The sequence below is a fragment of the Erithacus rubecula genome (genome assembly GCF_903797595.1).
Source record: "Erithacus rubecula genome assembly, chromosome: 19".
In the NCBI taxonomy this organism is placed as follows: Eukaryota; Metazoa; Chordata; class Aves; order Passeriformes; family Muscicapidae; genus Erithacus; species Erithacus rubecula.
The window spans coordinates 8,284,405-8,304,095 of record NC_136671.1 but is presented as its reverse complement, the minus strand read 5'-3'; the positions used below and the strand labels follow the sequence as shown (position 1 = coordinate 8,304,095).

At 41.6% G+C, this 19,691-nt stretch overlaps 1 protein-coding gene across 3 annotated transcripts in view; it reads left to right on the top strand.

Moving 5' to 3' along the window:
- ZNRF3 (zinc and ring finger 3) overlaps window positions 1-18,933 on the top strand; it is a 63,203-nt gene extending 44,270 nt beyond the window's left edge. The window contains exons 3-9 of one of the 3 annotated variants that reach the window (XM_079322917.1): window positions 5,682-5,756; window positions 8,966-9,097; window positions 10,047-10,157; window positions 11,084-11,251; window positions 12,542-12,644; window positions 13,357-15,102; window positions 16,125-18,933. In XM_079322917.1, coding sequence (XP_079179043.1) covers window positions 5,682-5,756; window positions 8,966-9,097; window positions 10,047-10,157; window positions 11,084-11,251; window positions 12,542-12,644; window positions 13,357-15,102; window positions 16,125-16,168 — 2,379 coding nt within the window. In that variant the 3' untranslated portion in view covers window positions 16,169-18,933. The remainder of the gene's footprint in view (window positions 1-5,681; window positions 5,757-8,965; window positions 9,098-10,046; window positions 10,158-11,083; window positions 11,252-12,541; window positions 12,645-13,356; window positions 15,103-16,124) is intronic. The other 2 variants (XM_079322919.1, XM_079322918.1) reach the window with 2 other exon arrangements.
- Window positions 18,934-19,691: the final 758 nt, after the last annotated feature.

The window sequence follows — 19,691 nt, the reverse complement described above, 5'->3', positions numbered from 1 at the left end:
TTTAAATTGTGATTATGCTTTTAAATTTCAAAATGCTACTTCACACTTTCTATACTTCCTAATTGGTAAGCAGTGGCTATAATGCTGTGTAATTCTATAGGACAGAATCTATAGGACATGTGTATAAAACATATCTCGAGGTGCCAGAGAAGCTGAGTATTCCAGTCAGGAAGGGTTTTTATGCTGGTGGGATACATGGGGATTTGGCTGTCTTGTTTTGATATTCTGCCTTTGTTTTCAGACAGAAATACAAAATCTCCTTTTTCATTATCTCAGAAAAAGTTTGAAATGACATCCTGTTTATGCTTGGTTTAACTGAGTTTCTGGAATTACCAGGGAATTGTACATTAACAGGTCTGAAGCATCAGTTGGTTAATTTGTAACTTCTGCTGTTTGCAAAGTAGATGGCTGTCCTTTTCTCCTTCCTCCTCTGCCCTGCAGAATTGGCCTGTGGCCTGGCTTGCTAGCTCCAGTGTTGGTTCAAGGGACAAGGTATTTTTTGTGATTGCCTGATAGCAGTGTGGGGGGAGAAAAGAGAAAGGCCAGGATTGTTCAGGTGGTGTTGTAGCTCTGAGAGAAGCAGGTTTTTGCATTTTCACAGTTGCAAAGAAAAGGTGTATTTGCACAATGCTGTGGGTTTTACATAAAGTTCTTGATGATGAGCAGGTTTGGATTTTATTGCCTGGCTTTATGTGATGCCATTTCTGCCATACTGAAAATCTAAAGCTGCCTTCCATAGAATGGGGGTGCAGTTCATACCCACTGCTTGTTTTAATAGGTTTAAGGTATTCCTCTCTCCTGAAGAAGTTTAGGGCTTTGAGAGCATCAGGGTCAGAATATTCAGCTGATTGGAATGGCAAACTGGCAGTGGCAACATCTCCTTGTCACAACCTGCAGATTCCTCATGCATTTTTGTAAGAACCAGTGGTGTCCTTCCCATCATTAGCACTTCCTGGGTTTGTCCAGACTTAATGGAGGTTTTCTGAAAACTGCAGAAAGTTAAACTCTGGTAAGGTAGGCTCCTAATGCTTGTTTCAGCACCAAAGTTGTCCTCTAAAAAAAAGAATGAAGACAAGTCTTCAGAAGTGTCATAGTTGAACCACACAACTACAGCAAACCTCTAGTAGAAAAGCCAATATTCTGGAACCTAATACTGCATATTCTCTATCATATCTCAGAAATATTGTCTATATCTTTGTGGTCTCACTCTCACTTGATCTTGACACAGAGAAAACAGGTGCAAATCAATTGATATTGGAACTGACTTTGTTACTTTTGAGTTTACTCAAGAGAAGACCAAGACCACTGATTTGCTATATTCATCATTTATTTTGGTGAAATATTGCAGATGGAAACCTCATCTCTTCATCTGTATTCCCTAGCAGTTGAAAGATTGTTGAAATCCTTGAACTGCTTTTCCAGAGCAGTAAGACAAGACACTGCACCTTTTCATTGAAAATCTTGTTCCTTGGAGTCAAAGTGTGTGCAAGTTGCATGTCACTGAGTGTTGCTCATATATTACCAGTGCTATGTGAGAGGCTGACTTCTCTTATTTCAAAGCACCAGAGGACAGCTGATGATGGAATCAGCTATGAAAAATGTTCCACTTAACACTGCTTGCATAATCCCACTCTTTTGTCAGATTAATGACCACTGAGTCCACAATGTAGAGAGAGATCTGATATAGACTGTTGGATCTGATGGGCTGGGAATATCCAGAAAATATGTCTCAAGTTCAATAATTATTAGTTCATAGAGAAACTGAGGGGGGAAAAAAAACCCTCAAAAACTGACAGAGGAAATTTAGGCTGGCTCAGTTTTTAGCTAAATAAGGAAGTACAAACTAATTTTATTGAACAGTCTCTGCATTGATTTACAGTAATACCATATTTTCTGCCCCAAAACCCAAGACATACTGAAAAATGAAATGAGAATAGGAAAAAGCCATTGTTATACCTGTTGGAACTGTGCTGTTACCCTTAGTTCCAGCAGCATTTTGCTTTTGGGATCCATAGGACTGTTTTCTGTGTACTATATCCTTACTCTCATACTTCCCATCTTGATAATTTTGGAGGACAAGCTAATAATGCTGACACCTGATGGAATGGTTTGCTAAAAGAAGTTTACTGACATCTGTACTGGTTACTCCTTAAACCATTGCCCAATCTCCTCTTCCCCAGCTTTGAGTTTCTTAACCCAGGGAATAAATTAACCTCCTCATGTAGCATGTACCATAATTATAGTTAATATTTGTTAGCTAGAGTGTACTAAGTTCCAAGAGTTGGGTGAACAATTGAACAAATCTGTGAAGAGAGATAGGTAGTTTTTAATGTAAAAACATTTGTGAGAACATAATTTTATAACACCAGGATATATCTGTGACTTACATAGGCAGCCAATATTTTTAAAGCATCCTTTTCTCCTTTCAGTCCATCAGTATTATCTGGGATGTAACTGTAAAAAGTTTATTTATAAGTAATAATCTGGCTCTACCAATAGCCATTTTCAACAAAATCTCTTAATAGATGTGTAATGCATTACTATGTTGATATAAATGGCAGAGCTTGCAGTGCCTGATGAACTTTGATCTCCCAGGTGCAAATACTGAATATTGTCAGGCAATTCTAACTCTGACAAAGAAGTAAATGTAACAAATAAAGGCTGATGATTTTTCTCTCAAAGCAGAATCTTGTTAAGCAGCTTTTCTTATGATGGTTTCTCCACTCTTGCATACTAACTGAAACATTGATTGGGATGAAACCACCCTAGAAAGCAGAGGAGGAGATGCCATGTTCATGTGCAAGCATGCAAAGTCCTTCAAGCTTTCAGGAAGGAGCTGAATTTACTGTTTCAATTGTTGCTGTCCTACCTGACTGGAATGAACGAGAGGAACAGTGCACCTGTTTAATAATTATCTGGTCCCTTGGGATGAAAGTTTGCCTCATCAAGGAAGTTGTTACTTCCTTATTGTATTTGCCTGGCCCACAGGGAGGTAGTGCAGAGCTCTTAAAATCTTTCTGGTGTTCTTTGAGGTAATAAATTAAAATTCCTTCGTCCTAGAGATGTGGAGAGATATTTTTCTTGGACTTTTGTCACATGCATTTCCTCTTATCTTACCTAGATTACAAGGCCTAGTAAATTCTTCCAGATTTTAATCTGAGACTCTATTTAATGTTCATTTTATTGGAAATGTCCATTGTTCTGTAGTAGCATAAACTCTAGACTCTGAACAGAGAGATGGATTAGGAAGTTGTTATCACGGTGAACAAAGTGATCACTTGAATTATGAGAAGTACAATTACCTTTTCTGTTTTTGTTTGTTTTCTACTGCTCTTTTAAAAAGGGGAATAATACTGATATGTACTGATAGTCTTTTGTTTTAAGCCACAGAAGACAATCACAGAAAGAAATAGGCCTGGCAAATGAATGGGAATTGAATTGTGGAAATGTCTGTTTGCCACAAGTATTGTAAATATAAAAGTATAACATGTACTGCATCAGCTTCTTTTTCCCTCTCATCTAGCTCGTGTTTACTTTTGATGTAGGTTTGGTCACTTCGCTTAGAAAAACGATTTGAGTGAGTCTAAATGCCGGCTAGCCCAAAAAGAAAAAAATCACGTGCCTATTACAGACCGGCATTATTTTAAGTAGGACTTAACATTGCTGTGTTATTTTGAGCTGCCCTGATTGCTGATAGCGGGCAGGGTATTTTCAAAGGCGTTGGAGCGGTGCTGCGGTATTTGAGGGTGCGGAAGCAGGGCGGGCAGGTGTTGAGTCACAGGTGCGCTGCGGAGCCCGGGGCAGCGGGGAATGCCCGTTCCCCTCGGGCCGCGCTCTGCCCCGCTCCCTGCGCCGTGCCCGGCTGCTCTCCGGAGCCCGCTGCGGAGGGGCTGTGCTCGGGGCGGCGGCAGAGGACACGGCTCTTCAGCACCTGCCGCCCTGCAGAGCAGGGCAGGGCCCGGGAGGTTTGGCGGAGCCTTTCCGCGGGTCTCAGGGTTAAACCGCCGCGTGTCCCCGCTCTCCCGCCGCCGCCCTCTCCCCTCAGCGCTGGGCGGGCGGCGCTTCCGGCGGCCGCGGGGGGGCGCTGTGCGCGCCGCTCCCTCAGGCGCGGGCGGGATGGCGGCCGGGGCTGCTCTCGGCCGCTCTCAATCGAGCGCCGCGGTATCAGCGTGGCCAGACGGGTCACCCCCCTTTGCACCACCCTCCGCAGCACTCAGTGCTTTTTTTTTTTTTTTTTTTTTTTTTTTTTTTTTTTTTTTTTTACTCGGTGCTTTTCATCTCTTAACACCTGGTGGGGGGAACTTGCTGCTCTCTCAGTGTATTCACGCAATTAAGGAGTTTTTATCGGCGCTGATCTGCAAAATCTCTTTAAAAATCTCTTCAGAGATCAAGGGGCCTTGCTTGTTGACTGATCATCATGAAAAAAACAATCTGAACAGCCTGAACAGTTCTATAAGCATTTCTATAAGAGGTGCCTTGTAGGGAAACCTGGATGAGCCCTCACCTCAGGGCTACTGCAAAGGAGAATGGGTGGTAAATTCCTTTTAACTCTTCCTCCCCAACAGTTCTTAGTCATTAACCAGGTGCGCCGACTTCAAAGGGGACAAATAACCTGGTGGGCTGAGAAAAAGCTCCAGTTTGGGAGTTGGTTTCCCTCGTGCTGTCTGATGAGCTTTGTTGTTTTAAAATAAAATACGAGAATAGAGCAAAGAAAGTGACCTTTATGTATTCAAAGTAGCTTCTCTCTATTGGCCAACATTTTTCCAGGAAAAAATGCTGAGTAATGTTTCATATTTTATCACTTTCATTGGTTTCTCTTATACATCCATGTAAGTTCAGATTCTGGTAGTCTCTGTTATTAGTACTGTGGTGGTGATAGCTGTCATTGCTTGGACAAATAGTTTTTAGCATTCTGTGTCCATAAAGGCAATAGAATTTTGAAAAGTTGCTGCTTTGTGGAGCCACTGAGCAACATTTGAACAGTGCATACAGAGACACAGTGGCAGAAACAGGATAAAACCCCTGTGTTAGCCTTGGTGATTAAAATACTGCTTTCTCTGCCTGTTTAGAGGATTTTAACATCTTCTAATACCTTCTCTGTGCAGTTGGTAACTCCAGGTCCAGACTGTATTTGATGAGAAGCTGTGCACTTACATAGCTCTGATCAGCATAAGAAGCATATGCAGCAGTTCTGACCTCTGATGGTCAGAAAAAAGCAGTATTCCCTGAGAGACATTTTGAGATTGTCATATCCTAGTTTGTGAGAATGACACTGAAAAGGTATAAAGAACACGGTCCACCTTAATTTTCTATACTAGTGAGCTTGTTTCCACCCCAAGTCATAGAGAAGATGGCTTTAATGATACTTCCAAGTAAAATGGAGGGAAAAGAACATAATTCTTTACAAAATGCTTGTATAAAGTCTTCTAAATCTCATTTGAATTCCTTTAAAAGGTTGTTGCAAGAGGAGTTTGAGAAGGAAAGAGCACAGAGACTGTACAAGCTTTAGTGAAGTTTTACTACCTTCCATTCTGGTTCAGTAATGGTTCTGTCTTCTTTTTAACTATACAGAAACACAAAATGTTAAGTTTTCTATCTGAAGATGAGGAGAAGGAGTAATTTTTGAATTAAGAAGTTATCTTTTTGGGGTGGGACTGAGGATGCTGTCTTTCTTATTGCAGGCCAAACGAGCAGTGCAGCGAGGAGCCACAGCGGTCATCTTTGATGTTTCTGAAAACCCAGATGCCATTGATCAGGTATGAAGCAATGTCTGGCAGGAAGCAATGTAGGTGTTGGGAACCTAACAGAAAGGGAAAACTTTGGGGAGTTAGAGTTTTCTTCTAGCTTTTGCTAGAATCCAGAATGCAGGTCTGGGATGAAGGTTTGGAAAGAGGATGGAGGCAAAGTTTTTGTGGCCCATTATCTAATCAAGGAGGTTTTCTTTGCCCAGCTCTGTGTACAAAACACAGGATGTTTGGCTCTATCCAGCCTGTGATCAATAGTGTTGTTGAACAGCTGCTGTTTTTGAGATTGCAAAACAACTTTCAAACATGATTCAAAACAAAAAAAACTTATAACCATTTCTTTCTCATTTACAGCTGGTGATTTCTGCTTATGTATTTTGTGGACAAGCAGGGTTTTTCTTCTTTTTCCAAGTCTTGTTATAACTTTCATCTTTTTATTTGAAGTGGATGAGGTAATAGCCCTATGAAAGGCTTTAACATACTTCAGCCAATTCTGAGTTACTTCAGTGAAGAAACATAAGCACAAAAATAGTCTGCATTTGGTTTAGTTCTGTTTTGTCTACAAAACTGCTGTTTCTGTTAGAGCAGAAACAAGTGGAGCTGAAGGTTTTTAACTGCAGCCTGTATTTCTTGGGGGAAAAGAGAGATCATCAATGTTTACATTTAAAAAGCTGGCTTTAATTCTGAAATAAGTATCTGTTGGACAAAGGAATGCAGAAGACCCTGTGCAATGGATGCTTTGAGGACTGTGGTCTTCATGTGCATCAAAGTTTCAGCCTTGATCTTGAAAACATTCACAGGGATATTTCTTTCCCCTTTTCTACACAGGAAAAATACCTTCACAAATACGTGATCTTTTTTTTTCTACTTTTTATCTCTGTTACAGCTTCTGATTACTTTCAGCCACCCTGCCCTGGACTTGGGAAGCTGAGTTACTGTCTCTTGCTCTTTTCCCTCTAACAACAACAGCCTTCTTTGCTTGTTTATAAATAATAAACTGGGTGCATCTGTCCCCAAGAGCTGGGCTACTAGTCTAGTGGATGCTTGAATATTTTGGGTGTACTAATAAAATGGAAGAAGGCTTAGAGCAGCAGCTGACAGAGTAAGTAGGCTGTGTTAGATGAAAGAGCAACAGTAGCTTGTGGAAACACTGGGAAACAGGAGAGAGAGGAATAACTGGATGCAGCTTTCATACTCTAAAAGTAGCAGTTACTAGATTGGCTCTGTTCTCATGCTGCTTTGGATGCTTGTTTTTAATGGATTTTGGTTCTCATCTAAAATCTTCAGAACCCTTCACATCAGGGGTACTAAGTAATTTGTCTTTAAAATAGGTACCATTTTGGCACTCGTAATGGAATTGTGGATAACAGTGACAGATAACAGTGGAGGGAAAACTGACATGAGGTAATCTGGAGTATCTTTGGTTTAAATGGAGGGGAGCTGAGGGGAGCTGTTTAGGAAGTTTTCTCATGTGTGCTTGTTACCAAGCACTAGAAGAAATAAGGGACATTGCTTTGAAAGGGAGGAGTGGAGTATTATCAAAGGCAGTCCCTCCTGCCAGTCCATGAACAGAAACTGGAGGCAGGCCTGACTGGAAGAATTGTCCTCAGATAATTTGGTACATGCCAAATGAAAGGATTTTGCCTAAATGGGGTTTATTCCCATTGGTCTGAGTATCTTCTGTAAATTGAGAATGAAACTTTTATTTTTAAAAATGCTCTCTGAACTCTGACCTGTTTCTTAGTTTTGCATATTTGAAAAGGAGTAACAGCACCCAGAGCATTATGTTTAGCAAGAGTCTGACAGTGTGCAAAAATGACTGAGGAACTGGGAAAATTCTCTCTTAGACTAGAAATCATGAGAGAGAGTATGTGTCTGGGAATAGAAGGACAGTGGCTGGATTTGGCCCTAGGCCAGCATAGACACATAGGATCCCTGAATACTCCAGCTGGTTTTTAGCTGCTCACAAGACACCTGCCTTAAAAATAGTTGATCAGTGTTCTCAGAAAATCTGTCAAAAACTAGGAAGAATCAGTTTGAAAAATTCTCAGTGAAATCTCTTATCATCATCAGTTTAAGCAGAGTCCTTTAGATGATGGACTGGTCAGCTGGTAATTTCTACATGGTTTAGCCAGAACTAACAGGTAGCTGTCCACAATGCAGATATGTTAATCTCAGCCATAAGATACTCTTATTCAATTTGCTCACATTCCTATCATCTCTTTCCTTTCCCCTGTACCATTTCCATCTGCTTGTCAGTGCATTGCTTGTTTTGTATCAACCATCCTCTCTATTCGTATTTTTCTTGTAAGTCAGAGCAAGCTATATGAATTTATTGTGTTGGTGCAATTTTTAATAGACCAATGTTCTTGTCTAGTTATTACTCTCTCTGGTGTATAATTTAGCAGATTGTTGTTCTGGATTTGTTGGCCAGAGAAGCTGCACATTCTCCATACTTGGGTTTTTTTTCAATATCTGACTGGATAAAGCCATGAGCAGCCTGATTTGATGTCATAGTTGACCCTGCCTTGACCAGGATCAACTATGCTTTCCCACACACATTATTTTCTGATTCTGTGATTCAACCTTTTTGACAAAACATAGCTGGACTTGGAAGGAAGTTTCAGGGTGAATTATGGGGTTTACTCAAATGCTCTAGTCTTTGAGGCCCCCCATCCTGAAATCAGTAAATCTCATTGTTGCTAGAACTCAAGTAATTTTGAATGAGTTAGTAACATCAGAAACTGCTAATTTAACTTTGCTAGGTTCAAAGAGCCTTAAAGACAGGACTCTGATATGAGATTGTTCAGAAAGCTGAAGAAACTTTTATGTGAATAATGTTGAAATTGAAAGATTGATAAAATGTAGCCGGGACAATTTTTTTTGAATGTGCAGATTTATATTGTTCTTCATTGTGAGTTTTATCATTACACTATTAATATCTGTACTGATACATAATGCAGCTAAGCTAAAGCTGCTGTTCAGAAATAGCATTTGCTTACCCTTAATCTTAGTTATGCTCCATTAAAAAAAAAAAAAGGCAGCAAATGTCAAAAGTTTAATTCGGGTTTAATTCTGTTGAATATTTAACTAAAGGTCTGTGCTAGAAGTGCTTGAAATCAATTCCATGTTCATACTCCTTAACTATTCTCTTTGTCCAGAAGGAAAGTGGTTCTCCTGAAACATGCCTTTTGAGCAGACAACTTTTTCTTTCATTCTAGCTGAACCAGGGCTCAGAGGACCCTCTGAAGAGACCAGTGGTGTATGTGAAAGGTGCTGATGCTGTCAAGCTAATGAACATAGTTAACAAGCAGAAAGTGGCACGGGCCAGGATTCAGCATCGCCCCCCACGGGTGAGAATTTGAGCTCCTTTCTCTGGGTATCACAGTGCTGTTACTGCAGGCAGGGCTTGCTCTCTGCTCTGAGGGTGAAGATGTTCCTTATGTGCATTAATACATGTGAAATTCTGTTGACCTAAATAAACTGAGTAACTGCACTGTGGGCAAGCAGCTGATGTAAGTATAGCATCCACAGTGTGGTATCTGTTGTCTTTCAGAAGGGTATTTTTGAGTATAGAAATGGGTAAAAATTTCACACAGTAGAAATTTTCTTTTTCCTTAGTTATTAGTTATTGCACACTCCTGGTGTTTCAGTTTTGTAAGGTGGTTTGCCCTGTGTTAACTAATAATTCTGTGTAGTGTTTTAAACATGGATAAATTATGAAATTATCTTATTAACTGTAAGATTATCCGATATTTGTAATTATAATATAAAATAGTTTTTCCAGAGTTTTTTTCTAACACTCTCTAAATATAGTTTACAGAAGAACAAAAGTAGATGTTATCCATGTCCCAGTTACCACTTTGTTTTTTAGTGTCTTTTTTTTTGTATTTTTTTAAATTGAATCCTTCTGTTAAAAAATGTATTTGAGAAGTGGGCCATTTTTTTGAAAATTCAAATGTTGATTTTCAGTCACTTACATGCAGAAGCAACCCAATAAGCTATAAAATTTTGGTTTGGTGTGATTTGCTCAGTTAAAAACCCTGGATTTTGCAGTTCAGGGACTGTAAACCTGACATCTCATGATTGGTATTCTCTGTATTCTGTTCATTTGCAGTGGCATGTGAAACACAGGTTTTGTCTCATAGAATCCCAGTTAATGAACAGGACAATGTGTACTCTGACTTCTGCCATCCTGATTGTGTACATTCAGCAATGGCCCTGTTAAAATTTAAAGAGAAACAACAGATTTGAGTATGATCTGAAGGAAGGAAAAATAATACCTTTGTTTTAATTTTTAAGCAACCCACTGAGTACTTTGATATGGGAATTTTCCTGGCCTTCTTTGTGGTTGTGTCTCTTGTTTGCCTCATTCTTCTTGTCAAGATCAAACTGAAACAGCGACGTAGTCAGGTAAGAGCAGTGATGGGGATTCACTGAATGATTCTCTTACTTTGTCCTGAAGTGTGCTTGCAACTTTTGGAAATGCAGGATGCTGACTTATAATAGCCATCTTAGTGGCTCTGTGATTCTATCCATGCATGTAGGCCTTTGGAAAAGCTTGGAAATATCCTTAAAGGAGATTTACATTGACCCATGATGTCTGTTCAGTTAAATCCTGAAATGAAAACAGTCCACTTAGCCACTGGGAAGAAAGAACATTTCTGGTTGCTCACAGATTGTCAGTAGCACTGGTATACTTCTAAATAAGTCCAGACTCTTGCTGCTGTATTGTGGAGAGGATTGAAAATAAATAGCAAATTATTTCTATAAGATAATGTCTATTGAAATGGGAAGGGTTTTCAAGGTAAAAAGTTTGGTCAGGAGAAATTCCAGGTGACATACTTTCAGTTTGTCCTGGAGGAAATGATACAGCTAATTTATAATGTTTCATTTTAGTCCCTTTCCCGAGTGTTGCTCAAGGTAATATGGTGGTAACAGTATATTGGGGCATTACATTCAATACTAACATATTAAAAAAAAAGTTCCTGGCCAAGTTTTTTTATGTAGGCTTGAATAGTTGGTGCCTATCAATTGAGCAGTTGCAGTGTATCCCATTTGTCAGCACCTTCACCCAGTTCTAATTCAGAGTAGTTTATCATTCTCACTTCTGCATGTGCATACGTTCTTTTCATGAGGCTTCTGATCTGAATTCTAATTAGCCTTCTCTCTGTTTAATATAAGAAATTATGCATCAGTTGTGCCTGACATGATCTGTAAGATGTGTTATGGTGGTGTTTCTCTGCTACTACACTAGTCCCTTACACAGCAACATTGGCTTTTTTTTCCTTTTTTCTTTTTTTTTTTTTTTTTTTTTTTCTTTCTTTCTTCTCATGTAGAATTCCATGAACAGGCTTGCAGTGCAAGCACTGGAGAAAATGGAGACCAGGAAATTTAAATCCAAAAGTAAGGGACACCGAGAAAATAACTGTGGAGCACTGGATACTCTCAGTAGCAGCTCCACCTCTGACTGTGCCATCTGCTTGGAGAAGTACATTGATGGGGAGGTAAAGGATGAAAGGTTTCTTCACCACGGGCTGGGAGTGCAGGTGGTTTTAGCACTGTGGTTCATGGCTGGCTGCTGGGTACATTATGTGCTGAGGTGGTGCAACCTGTCAGTTTGATCACACTGAGCAGCCTCAGCTGCATCCTGCAGCTCTGAGTTACCCATGCTGCAAAGTGAGAGCTGAGGGATCCCTCAAGTTGCTGCCTCCACTGTTCTTGCATTTCTAAAGAGCAAGTCTCAAAGAAGTCAGGGTTGTCTCAGCAGTTGGTTCTCTGGGTGTTTTTGACAAGTGATGCACCAGGTGATGATGCATGCAAGGAATAAGATCTTGATGCTTTAGATAGCTTTGTGAAAGCAAATTGGTGCAGTTTAACTGCTCCATGGTAGTTAAAAAGGCAAATCAGGTACTGGAAATGAGTTGGGAAACTCTAGAGAACTGAACAGAAAACATAATTACACCACAATGTGAGTTTAGTCATGTTCTCACTTTGAGTACTGTGTACTTCTGTCCTTACCTCATAAAAGATATGAAATGGAAACAAAGGTGCTACAGGAAAGGGTAGTCACAAAATGATCAAATATTTTGAATGGTTTCTCTATTAAAAAACCCAAATGATTGAGTGGGCAAGGACTGTTTAGACCCAGATTACTTGGGGACAGAGGGGAATACAAAGTTGTGTGGTTGTTTGTCCACCAGGAGGTAGTAGCCCTGTGGCTACTCCTTCCCAAAGCATGTTAGAAATTGAAAACTTAAGCTCATGAGGAGTACTTGGAAGAAGGATTTGTTGCAGGTTTCTGAGATATCCATCAGGCTGAGGAAATCCTGTAAACAGATCACAGCTGAAGGATAAGAGTCCTGGGCGAGAGAAAAAGTATCATATACACTGTGTTGGTTTTGCTTTTACATGAGTGTTTTCCATTGTGAATAGTAGTAGGAAAAGTACATCATTACTCTTGTTTGTTTGGTTTTTTTTAAGTTCATTTAATATGTTAAAAAAAACTTTAGTGACAGCCTTCTTAAAGGTATTGGGTCACAGGGACATATTACAAAAAGTGTCCTAAAGAAATGTCCTGTATCTGCATGGAGTTCTAAGGTGCCTGCAGACTATTCTCTTAGACACAGCTGAGCACTGTCTGTTGTGCTCAGTTGTACCATTTTATTCCTTCTCAGCACTTCAAGACTAGGAATCACTCCATTTAGTAGCCAGGTGAAAAAAACTAGGAACAAACTGTGAAAAATTCACTTATTAGGAAGAAGTATTTTTTCATGGTCCTTCATCTGTTCCTGTAGGAACTGCGTGTCATTCCTTGCACTCACCGATTCCACAAGAAATGTGTGGATCCTTGGCTGCTGCAGCATCACACCTGCCCTCACTGCCGCCATAACATCATTGGTAAGTGCTGCAGTGTGGCTGCTCGGGTCTGTTTATTTCAGACAGCTTCAAAGATGAAACAACAAGTGTGCCTCTTTGTGAATCTCTGTGGAGCTCTCAGTCCTTATTATAACACAGCCTTAGCTCCAAATTCTTTGAGAACATCTGAGTGCTCCTGGCATAACCTTGGGGTGGGGATGATGCCCAGCTGAGGGCAGTGTTGTGCAGCCCTGAGTGCAAGGACGCATGGAGAAGAGGGATATGTTTTCCCTTGGGGATTACAAAGAAAACAATGTATGGGCTTTTATTTTTCCATGGTTTTGTAATTTGGAACGTGGTTTCCCTTACTTGCCCTCTTCCTGCCTTCATTTCCTCTGTCTTAAGAAAGTTTTGTGTCGCTGCACATTTATATAAAAATGCATAAAGTGAAAATTTGAGCAATGACTTCCAGCCTCTCTCAGCCTCTGCAAGATGTAAGCAAAAGATTTTGTATATATAAGAACAGTATCTGAAATAAATTCACTTCTTTTGCTTTTTAAGCAAATACATTTGAGTGTTTCAAAGTTTTCCAGACATGCTTTTGTTGTTTTGTTTTGCTCTTATTGTTTTGTTTAGCTCTTATTTCCTTCTGTGTAAAAAAATGGAAAACAAAACATCCTTCTTTCTTGCGTAAAGAATATTCCCTTTTACTCCCTGCTAGTTCTACTTCTCCACTCTTGTTTCTGCCATTCAGAACAGAAGAAGGGGCACGCAGCTCCCATCTGCCTGGAATCCATCAACCCGTCCCGCAGCCGGCAGCAGCGGGTGATCCTGCCCGTGCACTACCCGGGCCGGGTGCACAGGGCGAGCCAGCTGACGGCGTACCCCACCCGCACCAGCATGGACCCGCGCGGGAACCCCATCACCTTGCTGACGCTGGAGCGGCACGGCGAGCAGAGCCTCTACCCAGCCCCGTCCCCCGCCTACATCCGCAGCTACCAGCCCATTCATCTGGACCACGCTTTGAACACGCATCACTGCAGCCTGGAGCACAGGGCTTACTCTCCAGCTCACAACTTCCGAAGACCCAAGTTTGGTGGACGCAACTTTTCCAAAGCGGCGTGCTTCTCCCGATACGAGACCATGTATCAGCACTACTACTTCCAAGGCCTTAGCTACCCTGAGCAAGATGGACAGCTTCCAGCTGGCATTTCCTCAAAGGGTCCTTCCCGTGCCTTTCAGCCTGGTAGCAGCGTGCTTTTCCCTCCTGTGGTACACGTAATGCCCTCGTCCCGCCTGGAGAGCGGCAGTACCTCCAGCTTTAGCTGCTATCACGGTCACCGTTCCGTGTGCAGTGGCTATTTGGCTGACTGCCCTGGGAGCGACAGCAGCAGCAGCAGTTCTGGTCAGTGCCACTGCTCCTCCAGTGACTCCATGGTTGACTGCACTGAGGTCAGTAACCAGGGGGTTTACGGGAGCTGCTCCACCTTCCGCAGCTCTTTGAGCAGTGACTATGACCCGTACGTGTACCGCAGCAGGAGCCCCTGCCGAGTGGGTGAGGTGGGGGGTGCCAACAGGAGCGCCATTGTGCTCCTGGAGGGCCCCCACCAGGATGAGCTTCCAGCTCACGGTCACGGCGTGCTGGGCGCTGACTGCCGGCCTGTGCCAGCTTCTTCCTCAGGGGACCAACTGTCTAACTGCAGCATGGATATGAACTATAGCAGTAATTCCTCACTAGAGCACAGGGATCCAAATGGCACTACCTCAGAGGGAGGACCTGAGGCCACTCCTGGTGCTGCCTTGGATGTTAAAAGGAACTGGAAGAATCCAGAGATAGCAGGGTCGATTTCGGAGCAGGCGTGCGCATGCTGCTTTGAATTCCAGCACTCTGCCCTGGAGCCTAGCAATGGGACAGCTGACTGCAGTGCACTCTTCCTTAGCTCTCCACTGTGGGGGACGTGTGGCCAAGGAATTGAACCACAGTCAGGGAACACCCCAGGCTTGTACAGTATTAACTCAGACCACTTACATAGGACAGATGGGGTAAAATATGAGGGGTTGCCCTGCTGCTTCTATGAAGAGAAGCAGGTAGCCTGTAGTAGCAACAGTGGCAGTGGAGGTGGTGGCTGCTATACAGAAGACTATGCAGTGAATGTGCAGTACACGCTTCCTGATGACACCTTGCCAAACTGCTGTAAGGGTGTTTGTGATCTGGGTCAACGCATTCCCATAATTCCTGAAGACAGAGACTGTGAGCTGATTCTACCACCAGAGCACCAAGGGACCCACATAGGAGGCTGTAGCTCCTGGGATGGAACACCTGAGCTGGACACTTACCTGCACTGTCAAGGTATTGGAGAGGTACAGGTCGAGAGGGAGGTGTGCTATGAGGCAACATCATTCCTGCGGCAGAACTACTCTCAGGAGGAGGAAACTGGAATGCCCTTTCCCAGTCCCACTCTGAACTCCCAGAAGCTTATGATGACCACAAAGGCCACAGGTAACATATGTGCTTTTTTTGATTACTTGCTGCTTTTCTGTTAGTGTATGAAATACTACCAGCTACCTGCAGCCATGAAGGTTACTCCATCCTTCACATAAGAGCAGGTTATTGACTAACCATTCACCCCAAAGTATTATTCCCTGGTTACCTGTGCTCATTTGGTCATAGCCAGAGAAGAAGATAGCTTACTAATTAACTCTACAAAAGCTTTCATGCTCATCCTTTGTGGGGAGGAGTCCCCACTGGAGTTCAAACAGCAAAGGACACTGTGCTAGTCATGGCAGCTGTGGTGAGTTGCCTAAACAGGCAAGGCCACTGCAAGAGATGACAGACTAGCTGAAGGGTTTTTTTTAAAGAAAGTGAAAATCTTGGAATTACCATAGAAGAATATGGGAAAGTGTCTTCTGTGGGCATAGACAAGGAGGGAAAAATAACTGCTCACAGAAGGAGGAGGATATTTCTTACCTGCCTTCCCAGGGTTATTATAAAGGGTATTCATAGAATCACAAGGTATCCTAGTTTGGAAGGGATCTCAGCCATAATCTAGTCCAACCCCCTGCTCAAAGCAGAGCCAGCTCTGAGACCAGACCAAGTTTGTCAGATTAGACCAAATGAATCCAGTCAGGCTGGATAAACATTCAGGGTCACAGAGTGCAGTCCTCTTCTGGATTGCTGTGGCTATGCTTGACTGCTGTTTTGGTCAAAAGATTTTCTTTATATCCAGTCTGAACATCTCATATTTCAACTTAACTTCCTCACTTCTTGTTCAGAATGCATGTCTATGAAGACTGTGGTTTCATCACTGGACAACCTCCATGTAGGTATTGCAGAGCTGCTAGGGATGCCTTTACTGCAGGCTGAGCAGCCCAGATCCCTCAGCCTCTTCACACCAAGTGCTCCAGCCCTCTGAGCATCTTGGCTCTCTATGAAACTCCAGCCAGTGAGTGTCTTGTTCTGGGGGCCCAAAACTGTGTGCAATATTCTAGATGCAATGTTCCTTAGTTTTCTTTATCCTTCAGGTGCTGGATCTCATCCTTTGGAGAGAAGCCAAATCACTGACTAAGACCTGTCCAGATGATCCCAGATGGAGAAGCGGAGCTTATCAGAGACTCCAAATTCTCATGGACTTAACTTTTTTTAAGCTTTGACAAACACACAAAAGTGGTAATGTGGAGAAGTCCTTCCCCTATTTCCTCTGTGTTCACTTCAGTTTGATTGTCTCCTTTGTCCCTCCTGCCTGAAGCCTTCAGGCCTTGATTTGTGTGCAAAGCCCATGTGGGACATGGTGTGGAGCATTTCTGAGCTCTAGTGCCATTTCTATATTAATGACAAAGTGTTATTTATATTTTCTTTTTAGAAGTGACCTCTTGCTGAGAGGTAACACAGTGTGTTAAATAAGCCAGGCTATGTGTAGATGCTGTTATCTCCTACTTGAAGGAGTCCAGCCTTTGATAAGCTCAGGGCTACAACTGCCTTAGAAACCAGATAGCACCTTGAAATATAGTAATCCAGAGTGATACAGCTGCTGAATGGATGCTCAGATACTGACTAATCCCAGTAGCAAATCCTAGCAGCCAGCAAGTTATGTGAGTGATTTTGAGGGAGGTGAAGCATTGGACTGTCTCCTTTCTCCTCTTCCCTTCTCCCCCCGTTCATGCTGCTCTGATGGTTTGGCTAGGAATGTGTCCTGCCATTAGGATTAGTTTCAACAGTGGGGGTGAGGAAACTGCTAGCTCAGAATGTTCTCATCCTCACTTCCTGTATTTAAACCATGGACCTCATTGTATCTTCTGACCAGTGAAGAATGCTGGGGACCTCTCCCTCAAGCAGATGCTCGAACAAAGTGCTTAGAAAGGGTATTATTACCTTTGTAGGTAATGAACTTTTCCTTCCATAGGAAGTTTTTCAGGCACCTGTAGCCCCTGTTACGGCTGTGAGGAATGCTGGCATGTGCAGGAAACAGTGTGCTTGCAGCTTTGCTGGCTGATTTTGGAAACAGGGTTTCTTGTTTCCTCACAGGCTGCAAGCATGCCCAAGGGAAGCAGTGCTTGTCACCTTTTGTGTGTGTGGGAAAGCAAGGGACTTGGTTTGATCATTGCTTTCTTTGCTGTGGTTGATGTAGCTTCCATAGATTGATCTGTTGTAAAGGTTTCTTGGGCCCAGCCAGTTGTGATTCAATTTTGTCTGTGTACAGAGCTCTCTGTACCCCATTAGCCTGGGCACATACTTTTGTTCTTGTTCTTGTCCTAGTGGGGATGTTTGTTATCATGAGATACTTTATGTCGTCACTTCTGATAGCAATTGTTTCCTGTGGAAACAGCAGCTTCTGAGTAAGAGGCTACCATAGCATGGGTTAAATTGCCTGTCATGCTGCATGTGCCTGAGGACACAGTGTCATCCTGTGGTGTATTCACAGCAGGAATTCTTCTAAAGGGAAACTAAGTATTTAATGCCCACAGTGCCAGTCTTCTGAAAAGATTTGTCCTAAGTTCAGTACACTTTGGAGATGTACACTTCATATTCTGCCAAAGCAATGTCCTTGACAGCACTGGGCTGGTTGTGAGACCCAGCAAAGCTAACTTGTATTCTCTGTAGTCCCAAATGAACTATTTTCAAAGAAGGAAATATCTAAGAAATAACAAATGCATTCGTCTATTTCCTTTTGCTTTCATACCCAGTAAGTCAGGAAAAAAAGTTCCATCTAAAGGAATTCACATCTTTTCAATCAACAAGCACCAAAATCCAGCTGTTCAGAGAATTATTATGAGGCAGTATCTGGGTATAAGATTAAAAAAAAATTCAATAAACACATTTTCTGTGTATAAAGCTTATTAAAAATTTATTCATTCTCTGAATGACTGAAGTAAGTGGTATGTGTTGGGAGAACAAACTAAAGGTTTGTGATTTTTGGATTTTATTTTTTTTTTAGTTAAGTCTTACCTTCTCCTTCCTCCACTAAAAAAGAAATGCATTGTAGAAGCTATGGTATAACTAGCTTGGTTATTCTGCTTGGTGTTTTGTGAGGCACTGTAAAGGCCACCTAAGATACACTGTACTCTAACTAAAACAGCATATTGTGGCAAAAGTGCTTCTTCAAAAGATTAGAATATTCTGGCTCATGGTGATCCCAGATGTACTGGTCCCACACATTGTGGGAATCTCTGCTGGTACAAGTCTCTGCAGGCCACACCACAGACACTCTACACCTGCCTTCTGTGCTGGGTCTGGCATTTAACAAAAAACTCTGTCCAGTGCAGACTTACAGGCTAGCTGGCCATGATAGATGGTTTTTATAACAAAATGCCTTTCTACTACTTACATGAACAGTTGTCGTTGTGTTTGGCTCATGAGGCACTATTTAAAATGTTTTTAATTAAAATTGTCTTATAGCACTTAAAATTGTTTTGTATAAAATTTGCTGTAAAGATTTGTAATATGGTCAAAGGGCTCTTTCTCCTTCATTACCATTTTTAAAAATGTTTTAAAAGCTAGAAAGCAACTTGTATATATTCTGTATATGTATAGCAGCACATTTCATGTATGGAAATATGTTCTCAGAATATTTATTTACTAATATATTTATCTTAAGCCATGTCTTATGTTGAGAGTGTGTGACATTATTGTAATAATCATTGAAAATCACTAACACGAGGCCCTGTAAATACATGATAATTGCACACAAAGATTTTACAGTACTTGCCGACCAAAAATGATTTAAGAGAAGTGTAGTTACTTGGAGTTTTGTAAGAAAGTGTACAAATGTCTGTATTAAAAGAAAAAAAAAAAAAGGCAAAACCACACAAAAAATACAGTTTTATTGCATATACATGTGGGAGTTGTCCTTATTGTTTTGGGGGAAAGGACACAGCTGTTCTCTTCAAAGTACAGTCCTAGATATACTGAGATGAACTCTAATAAACAACATATTTTTCCTTTTTTTAAAATAACAGAAAGATGGATATGTATATGCCTTTACACAGCACACCAGTTATTGGGGGCAGAGTGGGATAGGTGTCACACAAGCCCCTAAAACCCTGGCATATGAGAAGTACCACACCTGCTGAAAGAAATCCTCATTTCTGTTTGGAACCTGCCTGTTCCTTGTGGCAGGGGAACTTTACTCTGTTGTAATTTCAGGTAAAAGTAATTTATTGTCCAAAATAAGATTGTTTTGAGACAGCATTATACAGGTGGACACAGGTAAGTCATAGCTTGAATAGTCAAGCTAGACCCAGGTCCTGGATCATGGAATTGCTGGTCCTGCTTAAGTGAAAATCAATATGTGGTAATGGATTTGTCAGCAGAGAGCACAATGACACAATTTCATTAGATGTTTATGCAGACACCAGAGAGGGGAGCCTGGGGTGTGTGGCTCTGTGTATGTACATGTGTATTTATGTATGTGATTGTGTAAACAGTTCACCTTCATGTATTATTCATTTCCCATCAGTGATACACTCACAGAGCCTTTTCCAGGATTCTCCAGCTTTTTCCTTCTCCCAGAAATTTTCACCTGGTAATCCCCTGGACTTTCCCCATGTCTCATCTATGTTCAAATGTACTGTAATTCAATCACCTCAGGATTC